This window comes from Apiospora marii (genome assembly GCF_038362585.1).
Source record: "Apiospora marii strain CBS 49790 chromosome Unknown utg000003l_segment0_segment0, whole genome shotgun sequence".
Classification (NCBI taxonomy): domain Eukaryota; kingdom Fungi; phylum Ascomycota; class Sordariomycetes; order Amphisphaeriales; family Apiosporaceae; genus Apiospora; species Apiospora marii.
The window spans coordinates 5,583,427-5,597,585 of record NW_027117374.1 but is presented as its reverse complement, the minus strand read 5'-3'; the positions used below and the strand labels follow the sequence as shown (position 1 = coordinate 5,597,585).

Here is a 14,159-nt window from a genome sequence, read left to right as displayed (position 1 = left end):
AGGTGATGTGGTGTTGGATATCTTGGTGGGTGGGACTGCATTTTTGGTGGCTGATGGCAGTGCATTTTATTGCTCCAAGGTTGACGCCACCGTTTTGCCAGGGGGCTGTCAGAACTGTCTTCTTGAATGTCCCAGTTGCTTGCAGCAACCAGCCAAATTGAATACTCGAAAAGGGATAACGCACTGCAGACACACTGGGATAAACATTGCCAAATGGGATGATAGCTTGAATCCGTGGCCGTTGGTACGCTTATTATTCGTTGATGTTGTCTCTTTTGGTCAATTGGGGATCAATACTAATGAGGATACAAGTAACATTCTATTACAAAGCCGTTTCCGCATCTTAGTCCGACCAGTCCGGGGACGACTTGGGCCACATGTCCCAATCCACCACATCCCTGAATCTCACAACCTCAACCTCATCATCATAGTCCCCTGACGGCGGCTGGGCCCTCTGCTTGCGGGCCCGTCCCCGAAAACCTCCTCTGCCCCTCGTTTGTCTTTGCGACCTGGCGGAACGAGCTTGATTGGCCCAGACGGCAAGGGCTACCGGCTGGCGCAAACACAATAGAACCAGTTCTCGCGCGGCCAAGGCGTCTTCCAGGTCGTCGTGTACACCGCGCCCCCGCCGGATCGCAAGTCCAAGGAGGTCCTTACAGAGCATAGCGAGGCCCCAGCGGCGAGATTGCTTCTTGCTCTTTCCAAACACGGCTTCGGCTGTCACAATGGAAGAGTCCACGACCCTCTGGTGCGCGATGCCAAGGGCGTTTAGGTCATGCCCTAGTGCGTGCCCGACTAGGACCGTGTCTTCGCCAACGTGCTTCCATAGCTCGGCCCGCGCCCCTTGCGGCCCGTCCAGAGTCTGGCCGTTCGCGCGGGCCACCGCCATGGCTGTAGGAGTAATGCCGTGGATGTCGCTTTTCCACTGTACAACCGGCAATGGGGGTTTGACCAGGGACTTGACCAAGACTTCCCCCGTCAGGAAGTCCAGGGCGCAGATACTGATCAGCTCACGCTCGCATTCTCTTGTAGCCGCCATTTCGCAGTCCAATACTACTGCGAGCCGAGCTGTCTGCGAGTTCGGAGCCGTGAAGAACCGTCGGGTCGGTCCGTTGGCGAGCTCGTCTTCTGTCTGTCGGGGGTATCCCTCCGACTCCAGGCGGCTGCGCGGATGGCATCGCTCTAGAAGGAGTGGGTAGATGGTCGAACGGTCTGCTGAAAGATCTGGCGAGTACTGGTGACCTTGATAGAAGTTGGAACCGGTAGGATCATGCTGCATAGTAGTTGCTACGACGGCCTGCTGCGGATGGTGGCCCTTCGCGCGGGAGTGATTCGCGAGGTCTTGGGGTTTCTTGAAACGTTTGGGACAATGAAAACACTGGTAAGGCGTGTCTGTAGCTGTGTCTTCCGTCATTGTAGATCTTTGGCCTAAGTAGGTTTCATGAGTTTGGTAGCCGGAAATTCTGAGGAAGGTGGGAAGAGAGACTGGGAACTGGGAGCTGGGAGCAGCGGAAACGGCGGCAGACGAATTTCGATCGCGCTCGCTTCCCCGCACATCATGTTGGAGGCCTGTACAACCAACAGTCACGCTCTTGAGCTGTTGTAACACCCTGTGACGTCCAATCAGATCCCCCCACAGCCCCATAAACCCAATGCATCAACCCGTGCCTGAACATTGATAAAGATGCATTTGATTGTTCTCCAGATGCACCCTATCGACTCTCGGCGTTAGCACTTACTCTTTTTGGAGGGAACAAGATGTCTCAAGAGGGAATATTGGAAATCTCTCGAATAAACGGTTCCTCTTCCCTCGTAAGACACTGGGATAACGTGGAATAAACACTGAACCAGGAAGGAATACACCTCGAAAGTCACTTACCCAGATCATCATGCCCATACGCAGCTGAATGAAGAGCCAAGGTTAGTATGTGTAAATACCACGTATCTCAAGTGTCATGTGTGGTTTTCACCATTGCATTTCAACCCGCTTGCCTCCGGTATAATGTACATGTACTCTTTGATCGACGCCCACGGCCCCGAGCCACTTCCATCGCTGTTGTCAGGTATCATCTCCTTAATCCTCCGAAAGTCTCGCCACCATATCTGTAGCATCATCGCGAAGCCGTTGCGCAAGGTCCTCCGTCTTGGAAATATCCTCGAACGTCTGCCGCCATTGTGTTTCTTGCTGTTTGTGAGTTCTCCGTAGTTCGGGGCCCGCCAGCACGAGCCAAGACGCCGCCACGGGCACATCGACGGGTGCAGTGGCGGCCCCTCCCTGGGCGGCCAGGTCGAGAGCTTGACGACCCCAATCGTTCAACAGTTTCATGCCCTGGAAGGGTCCATCCTCGACCAGAGCGAGCGCGGCGAACGCGTTGAGGCAAGTCCACTCGTTCTCTTCTGTTATGTCACTGTCTTGTGGGGATTTGATAGCTTGGTTCCTCCATGCGACATACGCTACGAGTGGTATTAGTTGACTTGCTCACAAGATGCAGCAGGGTCAGAGAAAGGGAGGGAGGGGGTGAAGGGTCTCGCGAAAGGATATTGACTTACAGTGCCAGTAGTCACTCAGCATATTCCAAAACTTAGGAACATGCCCCCAGAGCTGGTACTCGCGCAACACGCCTGCGTCGTCGGTGAAGGTGCCCAGACTCGCCTTGCCGGTCCGGTCCACTGCGGGAAGCCGGGTGATGGCGCCCAGGAGACGCAGGATCTGCGGGTGGGCGACTTGCCATTCGATAATCAGGTCGATGACGATGGCCCAGAGGTTGCACAGCTCATCCACCTCGTCCTCGGTTTGATCCTGCTCGGCGGTCGCGGCCTGTTGGACCGGTCGGGTCAGGATCTTGGCCGCGTCGTCGACGGACATGATGCTGTCAAAGTATGCTCTCAGGGTGGTGCATTGCTCTGGTGACGCGGCACCATCGCGCAGTTTCTCGCCGAACCATTCCTGAGGGATCTGGGCAGCCATTGTAAGAAAGTGCCGGCTTATTTAGTTGTGGTGTGCTGCGATATGTCGGGTTGAAAGAGAAAACAATTGAGGGAGGATAGATAATTGGACCGAAGAAGGTATCTTCGAGTTGTAAGCTGATCAATCAGGACGGCATTGATCAGGGGTAGCTACTTGGTTGGGTGTCGGGGAAAGTGCTGTTGATATATTAATAGACTCAGTTATTCCCGCGGGGTTAATGATCGCCAATTTAAACAGTAAGCTCCCGTTGACCCCACCCCACAGATCTACAGATCAGAGCCCCGGATCCGTCCGTGAACGCTTACATAATACATGCGCCACCACGACGACGTCACTTATATAGCCGCCAACATGAATACCACAAGAATGGACAGGAAAAATACATGTGTCTAGTCGACCCCTATCTAGCAACCAGTGACGCGGTCGATCTTTACCATGTAACCGTTGTCCAGGGTCTCGCGGCCGCAGTGCGAACACCAATGGTTTCGAATGGCTTCGTAGGATGACTATGGGGGAGGGAAACAAATACCGTCAGTCGCGTCCAATCAATCATCTGCCGATGTGGGGGTGGAGAATCAGATATGCTTACCTGGAGCTGAGAGCCCAGAACCGAGCAATGATTGCCGCTGACGAATACACCGCAAGTACCGCTGCAGGTACCGCTCGCACCCTTGTTAACCCCCGTGAGGTAGGTGCGGCATATCGCCATTCTTGTTAGTATATGTACCATGTTATGATAAGGAAGAAATGATGGATAACGACTCACTTTCCAGGTTTGATCTGGCGGAAGGCATCATCGCGGCTATCGCCGAGGGGCTCGCAGAAAGCGGGCCCCTTGCAATCCAAGTTGCCTCGGGCATCGAGGACGGCGCCGCGGTCGCGTGTTCCAAGTGCCGCGTTGACAGTCTCTTGGCCGTTGTCGAGGCGAAGGGAGTCGGGGACAGGGCTGGCAAGGCCGAGGGCCGCAAGGAAAAGGAGGGAAACGATCTTGATGGAAGAGTACATGGTGGATGGCCAGTGATGAATCTGTTGGAGAGGCTTTGTGTGTGTGTGTGTGTGTGTGTGGGCTTTATTTGAGACGATTGTAGATGTAAGTAGAAGAGCAGAGCTAGTATGTGTTGCTTGATGGAGATGAAGGTGAAGATTGATGATACGGAGTGGTGACTGCAGACCTTATTATACACATCTTCACAAACCCTGAGGCATTCCAGACAGGCAGTTCATTACTTGATACTATCTACAGGCCTACTGATGATTCTCAATATAGCACATCTTCTCGTTCGTCGTTGGAGTGTTTTTCTTTTCCTCTCGGTGCGGCTGAGCAGGCAGCTGGGCTGAGATCCTGAAACTTGTCGTAGATCTAAACTTCACACAGCTGCCATCAACTTGCATGACGTAGAGCCCGATACTATAAGAGAATTATATGTAGGATATGTTGAGTAAATGTTTTTGCTTTTGTATATATCCTTCCTGTTATCAAGTCCTGTGGCTGCCGAACCCCGCTCTCTTGGTGATCTGGGCCTTAATATATTTGATGCGACGGCACCGATCGTCGCTGCGGCATTGTCAGCAACGTGCAGCTGAATGCCGACCAAGCCAATATTAATACCGTCGATAGAGTTAATTTAGCCCAGGTTATAATTAAGTTCGTAAACATAAAGGGCCTGGTTTACCATGAATTCGAAAGTCGACATACCGTAGTTAGTGGTACACTGGATCCTATGGGCAACGCAGTTACTATATAAATATTATCGAACGAGTTTTGCCATGCGCTGATATCCAACCATCAACATCTGCTACTTCCCAAGTACGAGGATCACGAACGATGAGATCCACAAGGCCAAGGCGGCTAAACCTCGATATGCCTTTGTCATCTTCGTTTTGAGTCTCTTGTCCATGCTGTGCATCGTGCGCCTGCAGCATGATACCGGCAAGGCCCAGTCGATTATCGACGCGCAAAGCTTGAATCAACAGTATTGGCACCATTCCTTCGATCCCCTCGGCGACGTCGCTAGTGTCAAACCGAACGCGATCAATTTCCCAAACTAGGCCAAACAGCTCAAGCCGTGGACAAGCTGCTCCGTCCACCTTGGGTTCCCAAGAGACCACTTTTGATCCCGAAGAGGTGCCCCTCAAGTCTCATCCATATAGATTGGTCAACCAAAGCGCGGGTGAACGGGTCGCCGACTATTTCATGGATCTCTATCAGCACCCCTGCTTGCTCGAACCCACCCGCGTGGATGCGTCCATCAAGACTCGCCCAGGACCATGATGGAGCACGGTAGGTCGGGGGCTTCGTCAGGAAGTTGGCTTGTCCACTGTGCCATAGCAGTTGCGCGGGAAGTGCGCTCCTCCACATGCCCACAATGCACGAATCTTGCAAGACACGCTCCATGAGCTGGACAATGCCGTAGATGGCCACAAGCTTGTCGGATGCTCGGGTGAGCTTACAAGTGGAGAATCGGAAGACGATGTTTTGCCAGAGCTTCTGCGCCTTTTCTCGATCGGCGCCGCCTCGAGAAAGGAGCGGCTCCCGGCTCCAGTTCATGCGCATCATGGGAGGCAGTCCACCCGGATACGTCTCGCAAGCTATCACCTCGTGACACTCCCAGAAAAACTGCTCTTGGCTGAGGTACAGTACGCGAGGAGCCAGCAGAACCTCCTGGACGACCCATGCCCGGTGCCCTAGCGGTTCGTTACTCAGAGTGTTGATGAAGAGGTACCTGTTGTAGACGTGCTGCTGCGAGCCATATTCGGAGCCCCACGTGGTGTCGACAATACAAGGTTCTGTCACGTCCAAATTTCGAGGGTGAAGACATCCCGCGTCGGCCCGGTCTGCTGCTGTAGCGGCTATGTTGAACAGGGCATTTTCGTATACGTAGAGCATTGTGACACATTCCCTCTCCCAGTCTGCGACGGAGTCTTGGAAGATGCAAAGGCTATCAATCCAAATGTTGTGGACGCCCAGAAACCGCGCGACATAAATGGCGTCTTGGAAGGTCTTCGGTAGCTTTGATACGGGCAAGCCGTCTGACAACGCCTCGTAGGTGCCCGTGTTGAGGGTGTAGATCTTCGTGGGGCCCCAGCAGTGGCTAAGGGACACGTATCGTAGTCGTGGTCCTGGTATCAAGCCCTCTGGGGTCGTCCACAACCGGACGACTCCCTCTGCGCTTATGTCCAAGAGACGCTTTGGATAGCGCGTTGGCGCTTCTGACCTCCTCTGACTGCATGTAATATGAGATTCAATGCATTCTCGGAGCCATCGGCCAGCCAGCTGCAAGCGCGACGTGAGGGATATTGATTGTTGTCGACTGGGCGCCCCTTCGAGGAACTCCTGCAGCTCTGGACACATTGATCAGCAAGCCGATTGCCACCATAGATAGTCGAGCGCAGGAACATTCACCTGACGCGTCATGCAAAGCGAAGAAATCAAACTTGTCGGCCATTAGGGCGTGACCCTGTATTGAACTGTTCCTCCAATTGAATGTGTTCCCCGCCATGAAATCTGACGGGCAATTGAAGGCAAGCTCAAGAACTTTCCAGTTCCTGGCTCTTCCCAAAGGCATCACGATACGCGAGCCTGGATCACCCAAGATCAGCGCGTCGCATCGATATCGCAAAGGCCGCTTTTGGAACACTGTCGTTGAATTAGGCATGGTCTCCCCGCTTGCAGCACCGCTTCCTTGGCGGGCGCACTCTGTTACGAAGTCCTGCCAGAGCCAGTAGCAAATGACACATCTTGCCGCTGCCGATTGTTCGAGCTCCAAAGCTGTCTGGTGATGGTCGCTTAGGGCTGTCGTAGGGCTGGATGGACCAACAAAGATTTTTGAACAGGCAGCGCATATCATCGTCGTCTAAGGTACTCAATGATAAAAGAGAGTGACCCAGATCAGTTACCCAAGAGAGAAGTAAATGGTCAATTCAAGGGCGTATGCGTTTCAATGACCACAGGTTGCATGTAAATTTACTTAGCACTGAGAGCGAGGGGGCAGCCCATGACCGAGTTATAATCAAGTGACCAAATATATATTAGATGGCAACTCGATCAGAACCCCTCCAACCCAAGTTTGATGTAAGCAACGGAGGCTGTCAACATACACCGACTGAGTTGCTTCTGCTTATCCCACAGCGAGGCGCCCCACCTAAGCCGTCCTTTTGACGTTCCAGACTGCGCCACCCATGCAAGAATGCCTCATTCCAGGCAGCACGGCATGACGGCTAGACGAATCATTGCATTGCACCCCGGCTATCTGCATGTATTTCGGTGAGCTGTCAAGGGTGCACACCCGTACAAATCCCAATTGAGAACGGAGCCCTGAACCGGAAAGTGCGACAGTGTACTCAATAAGTAGGCAGTTAACACATCACCGCCCTTGAAGAGAAAGGGGTCAACTAACACGAAATTTTAACGCTTATCCTATTAATTAAGCAGGGTTCGCGTAAAGGTTTTATTTAAAAAAAGATAAAATAAAAAGAAGATGAAACAAATAAAGGCTATTAGCTAATGGCCGTAGCATCGGATCCTGCGCTGTCCGCCCTCTCGTCGCTTGCAGGCTCGCGGTTGAGGAACAGTGATTATTATAGCTCAGACTAATTAGCTGTCAGTCGAACCATTGGGCTTATCACTACCCATTTCCCCGCCGACTACGGGCACGCGGTAGTGGATTCCGAGCATCCCTCGTAGCTTTCCAATCATCTTCGTCCTGTACGCCCTACCCCAAGCACCCCAGTCAGACTTGTAGATCCGGCCCTCGCTTGTCAGATAGGCCTCGTATAGATCTAGGTTCGGGATCACGGGTCCGGGGCTGGACGAGCGAATATCTCCCAAAGTAACGGCCAAGCGCACGGCAGCCGCCATCCTCCTGTATTCCGGAATATGCGGGCGCAAACTCTTCAGATACCTTTCTGGGCGGGCACGGGCAAGCCAGACACTCAATTCGTCCTGGGGCAAGGCGTAGCCGCCCGGGGCGGACTCGTTGTAGAACTAAGCGTTCGTAATCAAAAAGTAAACGTTCAACAGAGTTGGTCATGTTGGGCACAACAACACTGACGATGGTTGGTTGATCCAAGTGCACTGTGTTGTACTCTGCCTGTTCCCCCAGGCTTAGCGTGGGATCGGCCGCCGACCAAAACCACCAGAAGACGCGATGCAGCCACTGGCTTCTCTCCATCGGGCAGATGCCGTAGATCTTGTGTCGCTCGGGGATACGCATAGCCATCTCCAGCATGCGTATAAGCAGCGCCTCTTTCCGGCCGCCTTTGGAGGAACCGCAGGTCGAGTCCTCACACCACGTGATTCTGTGGGCGTCCGCAGGTCGGCTATCTTTCGTTCGCTCCGCCTGCGCAAGCCACGCCGCGTCAGAGGGTAGACTGAATTGCACGACGGGTCTTGATATGACGAGTTCCATCTGCGACGTATGCTCCATCCCGTGGACGGGCGAGTCGGTGTGGCAGATGGAAGCTACCGTACGACATAAGCGGCATGTCCAAGGTTTTCCTCCGTAGTCCAGAAGCGGCATGTCGGTGGTATTCGAGCAAGACCACGAGCCGTCTCTTGCATAGCATCTTCGGATGTTATACAAGAGATAGTCGACGAAATCGGCTCCGTTGAGGGCAACGTGCGGACAAACGTCGTCTTTGAGACTCCCAATGTGGTTCCGTAGCAACCCAATTGTATCTTCGTCCACGACGAACGCTGTGTGGGGTCGTTTCAGGAGCTCGATATGGGTTGTCACGGTCGCTGATAACGAGCGGAAGGACGTCCTGCAGGCTTTGCAGTCAAAATGTCCAGACCAAGAGGCTTTTTGGTATTCTTTCCAGTTTAAGCGCACGTGCTCGCACACTTTGAAGAGGCGGGTGCGGCCGACACAAGTGGGCTGTGACCTCACGGATTTATCAAGATAGTCAAGTCCGCCAAAATGGATCCTGGGGTGGTAGATGCCGCAGCCCTCGCAGCGTACTGGGCTCATGAGTGTTTGCATGTTCTCCCGAAACCTTGGGCTGAATCGAAACTCGTAGCACGGCCAACACAAGGTGTCTCGCAGCAGGAGATGTATAGTCTTATACATATCCTTGTCGAAGTGGATTTCGGTCCGAAGGTCGTACGGCACCATTTGGGCGTTTTGTTGCCAGTCGTAGATGGGCCAAAACACAGTATCCGATATGAACCCTCGGAACGACGAGTAAATATCAGTTTCGACCCATTGGTTTCTCTTGATTCGCCATGCAGGAACCTGTTCTTTTGGCGGCTCATAGATCCCCATGTCAAACTGATACCTATCGATCGACGCTGTGCTCAAACACTTTGCGTCAGGCTCAGGCCTCCGTGCTGGATCATAGTGGAACTCGCTTAAGGTGTTATCATGCCTCAGGCGTCTGAAAACGCGACAGGTCTTTGTGATGCAGTAGAATGACTCGATGGGAAGTTGCTGCAGTATTTCGAGTAGCAGCTCGTCTGGGAGACCTTGCAGGCTGGCCATTGTGTTGATGCCCATGGATTGTCTAGTTCGCTTTTCTTTTTCTATTTCAAAGCGAGGTGCTTCGACTGGAAAGGGCGCAAGCTTATAAATTATCGGATACAGGGGTTTGCGCAAGAAACCTATGATATGCTTGAAGTTTAAGGTGTCCCATGATACACTCGGTTTTGCTACGAGAGTTTGATATTGCCGTATCCACGGCTGTCTTGCGAGAAAACCAAACAAAAATCAGCTCTTATCATAGCTTCTGGTTCTAATTCCGAAAAGGAAAGCCCCCTTTGAAGATAGCGTCTTGGTGTTATCAATCTTCGTTGTACCAAAGGACGGGGTAACTCTAATGGTAGTGGCGAGTTATCTCCGAACTATGATATACATATTTTTCAAGGTGATCATTAATGTATCTTGGTACCCAGCTTGAACTTCGTCTTGTTATCGATTCCATTAACAAACCGCAAGATTCGTGCGTCTCACTGTTATCGACATTGTCCATGATGGCCAAATTAATGGATCTTCCAGACGAGCTACTGCTCGATATCCTACAGGGTCTGTCGATCGACTCTTTCTACTGCCTTGCCAGGACCTGTCGCCGTTTCCGGCGTCTGAGCTACGACCGAACGCTGACATCCTTCTGCCTTCGGCCGCAAAAGACGCCATATCGGCCGCTGGACTACTCCGGCGTCCCGGATACCCGGCCGATCGCCCCCGGCCTTTGTGAGGTTAAGGTAAACCTCTTCAGTGCACCGAGAGAATACGGGCCGCCATGGAATTTCGATCCGGCTGCTCTGTCGGGGGCTCCGTCTTGGATGCCGCCGCACGACCTACGCCACAACATCTACACGCCCGCTGGCGATGTCATGTTCGAAATAGCGGGCCTCTTGCTGCGTGACACTCTCTGCTCTGTCTGCAAGCGTTTGCGCCGCATCGAACCGTTCCGGCTGCAGCTACAGCGCGCCATGCGTCCAGTCCACTGCGCCGGCTGCCAAAAGTTCCACGCACGCATCCATTTCCCGGAGATGCCCACACGTGGCTCACTGCAGGACGAACAAAGACTGATCTGCATCGGAAGCACCGCGCGTTTTCGCGTCTGCGCCCACAAGCGTTTCGATTTCGACGAGTACACCGAGGCGTGCTTTTCGCCAGGCGCTTTCGCGTGCGGCCAGTGTGATACGGCGTTTGACCCGTCCATTGGCCGCCTTCGGACGTATTTCCCGTTGGCGCAGCAGCGTGAATCCGACCCGGACTTTGGCAGCCAGGAGGCGCTTTTGTCCATACGTAGGCGCCTTGAGCAGTCCGGTCTCGGCCAGGCATGCCCGCATACTGGAACCACTGATCCCGTGTTCATGGGTCACCTGTTCCACACAATCCGGAGACATCGCCTAATGGAAGTAGAAAGATGCCAGGCGAAATCGACCTATAAGCGTTTGCTGGATTACGGAGGGATGCCTCGGGGTTGCCGCATCTGCAAGGCTTCTTTCTACCTGCGATACCAGAGGTCACGTTCGGACGGGACGGAGCCCGCCACCGACCTCGGCCTGGTGGTTTCGCGGCCCGTGGCACACATCCCCTCGCCGTCCGACTCCCGCTGGCTGGCCCAGAGGGAGAACACGGGAGACAACCGCAGCGCCGACGCCCAAGGCCTCACCTGGTGTACCGAACCGACATGCGGCACGTCCAAGGGGCGCAGGAAAGAGGCGCTGCTGCTGCGGATGCTCGAAGCGGCCGTCGTCACGCCCGAGACGACGGATGATACATACAACATCATCCGGAACGCCGAACTACTCAAGTCGGTCTTCCTCTGGGTCTGGTCGATCCGCAACAGGCACAAAGCGCGCCTGCGGTACAAGGAGGGGCCTTGGAGGCCGGAGGGGCCTTGGACGCGGGAGGACAGGTGGAACCATACTGCGCTGTGGCGTTGCGCCATAGGCCACGCAATGGTGCAAGGAGAAGACGCGATGCCAGCGCACGACGCGGAGAAGGAGAAGACACACGAGAGGTACCGGGCGTACCTCATGAACGCGCATCATCGGATCAGCGATGTCCCACCAGACGCCAAGAGGCAGTGTCCTTTTGCTGTCGTGAGGGGGAGAATGGAGGCGAAGCTCGGTGATCCAAGACTCTTGAAAGCTACAGTACCGGCAATCGCACCTCGCTTATACGGTCATCCAAGAGCGGATCTTTTCGCCTACATCCTCGGGTTCTTAGGATTTTTTTACTTTTTATTGCGGTGGTTTTTCACAGGAAAATGGTTAGCTTAATACATCCTGTAGTTGTGGTGATGGCCTTGAATAAGCGTGGTCACCATAATGCCATGACATGCTGTTGGGTTCATTGTTCCAACAAGCCAACAAGGCTGCCGAAAGAACCTCGTTGGCGCATTATCTATAGACTATGGAACCACAGTGCACAATCCATTTTGCTAAACAAAGACTCTTTGATGTTCGCCCCGGGTCCAAGCCAACAGGCAGACAAAGAAATGTTCAATACAATAGACTAGCTGCATGTGCTATATATCCCGCATCCGTTTCCGGTCCTGAGGCGACGTGACACAAATAGAGATCTGACATAGACCCTGTAGGCACCATGGACTCCCCTTCGATCAAACTAGGCGTCGACGAGACGAACCGTGAGGCCCACACGCCCATCACCTCCCCGACCAAGGATGCCGGACCCAAGGGCCGATTATCCTTCATGAAGTCGCCCACCCGGCGCGACTCCACCTCCAGCATAACCTCCACCGGCTCCCGCAGCAGCGGCAGCCGCGCCGCCCCCCGGCCCGCCGGCCACGTCATCCGCGACGGCCAGATCGGCACCCTGAACCCGGTCGAGGTCCGCGACGCCCCCGGCACCGGCAAGGGCCTCTTCGCGACGCAAGCCATCCCGCGACACGCCCTCCTCTTCGCCGAGGAGCCCCTGCTCTTCGCGCCCCGGGGCGGCGACCGCGTCAGCAACCACCGCGTGCGCCAGCTCCTCGAGGCCCTGGACCGGCTTCCGCCCCGGCGCCGCGCCGCCTTCCAGTCGCTATACGCCTCGCCCGCGCAGCTCGAGAGCGTGAGCGACGGCGACCGGACCCGCATGCGAAACTGGTACATGGACGTCAAGGGCCTGACCGACCGGGCCCTGGACGAGGCCATGGCGTCCGGCCTGGCCGCGCTGGCCGCCTACCGCACCAACAACGTGGCGGTCCTGGACTACGACGACCCGGCCCGTCCCGAGGGCGTCATCGTGGGCGGCGTCGTGTATTCGGTCTTCAGCCGCATCAACCACGCCTGCGCCCCCAACGCCGCCTTCTTTTACCTCGGCGTGCGCTCGCAGCGGCTCGGCGTCCGGGCGCTGCGCGACATCGCCCCCGGGGAGCAGGTCTTTGTCAGCTACCTCGGCGAGAAGGCCGGCCGGGAGCTGACGCGGGAGCAGCGGCAGGAGGGGCTCGCGACTTGGGGCTTCGAGTGCGCGTGTGATGCTTGCATGAAGGAGGCCCAGGCCGAGGCGGCGGCGAAGGAGAACAAGGGGGTTGGGAAGTAGAAGAGCGGGAATGGAACCATTGTCGTCGCTCTTCCGTCAGCATGAAACCACAAAGGTAGGTCTGAAGGTAAGGAAAGTATATATGTAAAGTGTAGAATATCTTGAATCAATCAGGTAAGTCTGGAAAGAATATCCATTTCATTAAATGAAACACTTGCCCATTCGTAATGTCTCATATACATCCATGGCCCATTTGCATGAAACCCCAGAGTCTCCTACAGCGCCATCGGCTTCAACCCAACCCACCACCTCCCCAACCCCGTCCAACCTCCCTCCCCATCCAGCATCTGCCCCGCCGGGCTCACGAACCCGTCCGCCACCTCGCGCATCACCCCAAAGAACCCGTACTCGACCACCCAGCCCCGCTCCCGCCCCTCCAGCCACCGCGCCAGCTCCCGCGAGAACCGGTCCACCACCGCGGGGTCCCGGCTCGTGCTCGCCAGCTCCGAAATGATAACCGGCAGCCCACCGAAGCGCACATGTCGCTCCTCGAAGTAGGCCTTCGCTGCCGCCAGCCCCTGGTCCGCGCTCTGGTCCGGCATGGTGTAGAAGTGCAAACCAAGGATGTCGGGCCTGTCGCCCGCCTCAGGAAGGCCGGCCATGAAGGCGTCCAGCCACTGCGACCCCGGCGGGTCCGAGGCGCAAGCCGGGCTGACGAGCTTCACGCGATGGCCGTGGGCCTGCCGAAGCGGCAGGATCAACGTGCGCCAGAGCCGCAGCGCCTCGTCGACCGAGAGCGGGATACGCTCCGGCTCATTGAAGGTATGCAGTATGACGGGCGCCTCAGCGTCCCTCCGGAGCTCGGCCTCGACGCTGCCGCGGATCATGTCCCATTCGCCGCCCTCGAGCTGGGCGGGGGTGCGGATCATGGGCCGGAAGGGCAGGTCCCCCCGGCAGCTCGGGCGGGCGCCAGGCGTTCCAGTTGGTGGCGGAGGCGATGCGCGACGAGGGCTTCGCCAGCGCGGCCGCGGCGGCCTGCAGGGCCGGCGTGGCGTCGTGGTCTCGCGTCAGCGTCCAGTCCCAGAGGAGGGTGCGCTTGCTGCTCGGCTTCGACATCGGTGTGAGGCCAGGTTTTAGAGAACGCTACACGGGAATTGCATGCATGCGAGTAATCACATATCAAGCAGTCATCTTGGAGCACTTGGATGGATTTCGCGGGTGTCAGGCTCAGACATCCGGGCAGTGACGTAAGTGGG

The 14,159-nt window shown here is 55.5% G+C and overlaps 7 protein-coding genes across 7 annotated transcripts; 2 read left to right on the top strand and 5 right to left on the bottom strand.

Annotated features, from left to right (window-relative positions):
* Positions 1-343: 343 nt before the first annotated feature.
* On the bottom strand, positions 344-1,414 carry PG985_005306 (Exonuclease- RNase T/DNA polymerase III; the record flags this gene model as incomplete). Its single annotated transcript, XM_066825075.1, has 1 exon — positions 344-1,414. The coding sequence occupies one exon, from the start codon at positions 1,412-1,414 to the stop codon at positions 344-346; it is 1,071 nt and encodes a 356-aa protein (XP_066688235.1).
* Positions 1,415-2,074: 660 nt separating this feature from the next.
* PG985_005305 (uncharacterized protein) lies at positions 2,075-2,968 on the bottom strand (the record flags this gene model as incomplete). Its single annotated transcript, XM_066825074.1, has 2 exons — positions 2,075-2,454; positions 2,551-2,968. 2 exons carry the CDS (start codon positions 2,966-2,968, stop codon positions 2,075-2,077), a joined length of 798 nt encoding a protein of 265 aa, XP_066688234.1.
* Positions 2,969-3,730: 762 nt separating this feature from the next.
* On the bottom strand, positions 3,731-6,816 carry PG985_005304 (uncharacterized protein; the record flags this gene model as incomplete). The annotated part of the gene is made up of 5 exons (XM_066825073.1): positions 3,731-4,006; positions 4,665-4,687; positions 4,753-5,013; positions 5,201-6,310; positions 6,372-6,816. The coding sequence occupies 5 exons, from the start codon at positions 6,814-6,816 to the stop codon at positions 3,731-3,733; spliced, it is 2,115 nt and encodes a 704-aa protein (XP_066688233.1).
* Positions 6,817-7,562: 746 nt separating this feature from the next.
* On the bottom strand, positions 7,563-9,447 carry PG985_005303 (uncharacterized protein; the record flags this gene model as incomplete). The annotated part of the gene is made up of 2 exons (XM_066825072.1): positions 7,563-7,952; positions 8,020-9,447. The coding sequence occupies 2 exons, from the start codon at positions 9,445-9,447 to the stop codon at positions 7,563-7,565; spliced, it is 1,818 nt and encodes a 605-aa protein (XP_066688232.1).
* A 488-nt stretch (positions 9,448-9,935) lies between these two features.
* Positions 9,936-11,646, top strand: PG985_005302 (F-box domain- Skp2-like protein; the record flags this gene model as incomplete). The annotated part of the gene is made up of 2 exons (XM_066825071.1): positions 9,936-11,519; positions 11,575-11,646. 2 exons carry the CDS (start codon positions 9,936-9,938, stop codon positions 11,644-11,646), a joined length of 1,656 nt encoding a protein of 551 aa, XP_066688231.1.
* Positions 11,647-12,024: 378 nt separating this feature from the next.
* On the top strand, positions 12,025-12,963 carry PG985_005301 (uncharacterized protein; the record flags this gene model as incomplete). Its single annotated transcript, XM_066825070.1, has 1 exon — positions 12,025-12,963. The coding sequence occupies one exon, from the start codon at positions 12,025-12,027 to the stop codon at positions 12,961-12,963; it is 939 nt and encodes a 312-aa protein (XP_066688230.1).
* A 215-nt stretch (positions 12,964-13,178) lies between these two features.
* On the bottom strand, positions 13,179-14,019 carry PG985_005300 (uncharacterized protein; the record flags this gene model as incomplete). Its single annotated transcript, XM_066825069.1, has 2 exons — positions 13,179-13,860; positions 13,910-14,019. 2 exons carry the CDS (start codon positions 14,017-14,019, stop codon positions 13,179-13,181), a joined length of 792 nt encoding a protein of 263 aa, XP_066688229.1.
* Between the last annotated feature and the right edge of the window lie 140 nt (positions 14,020-14,159).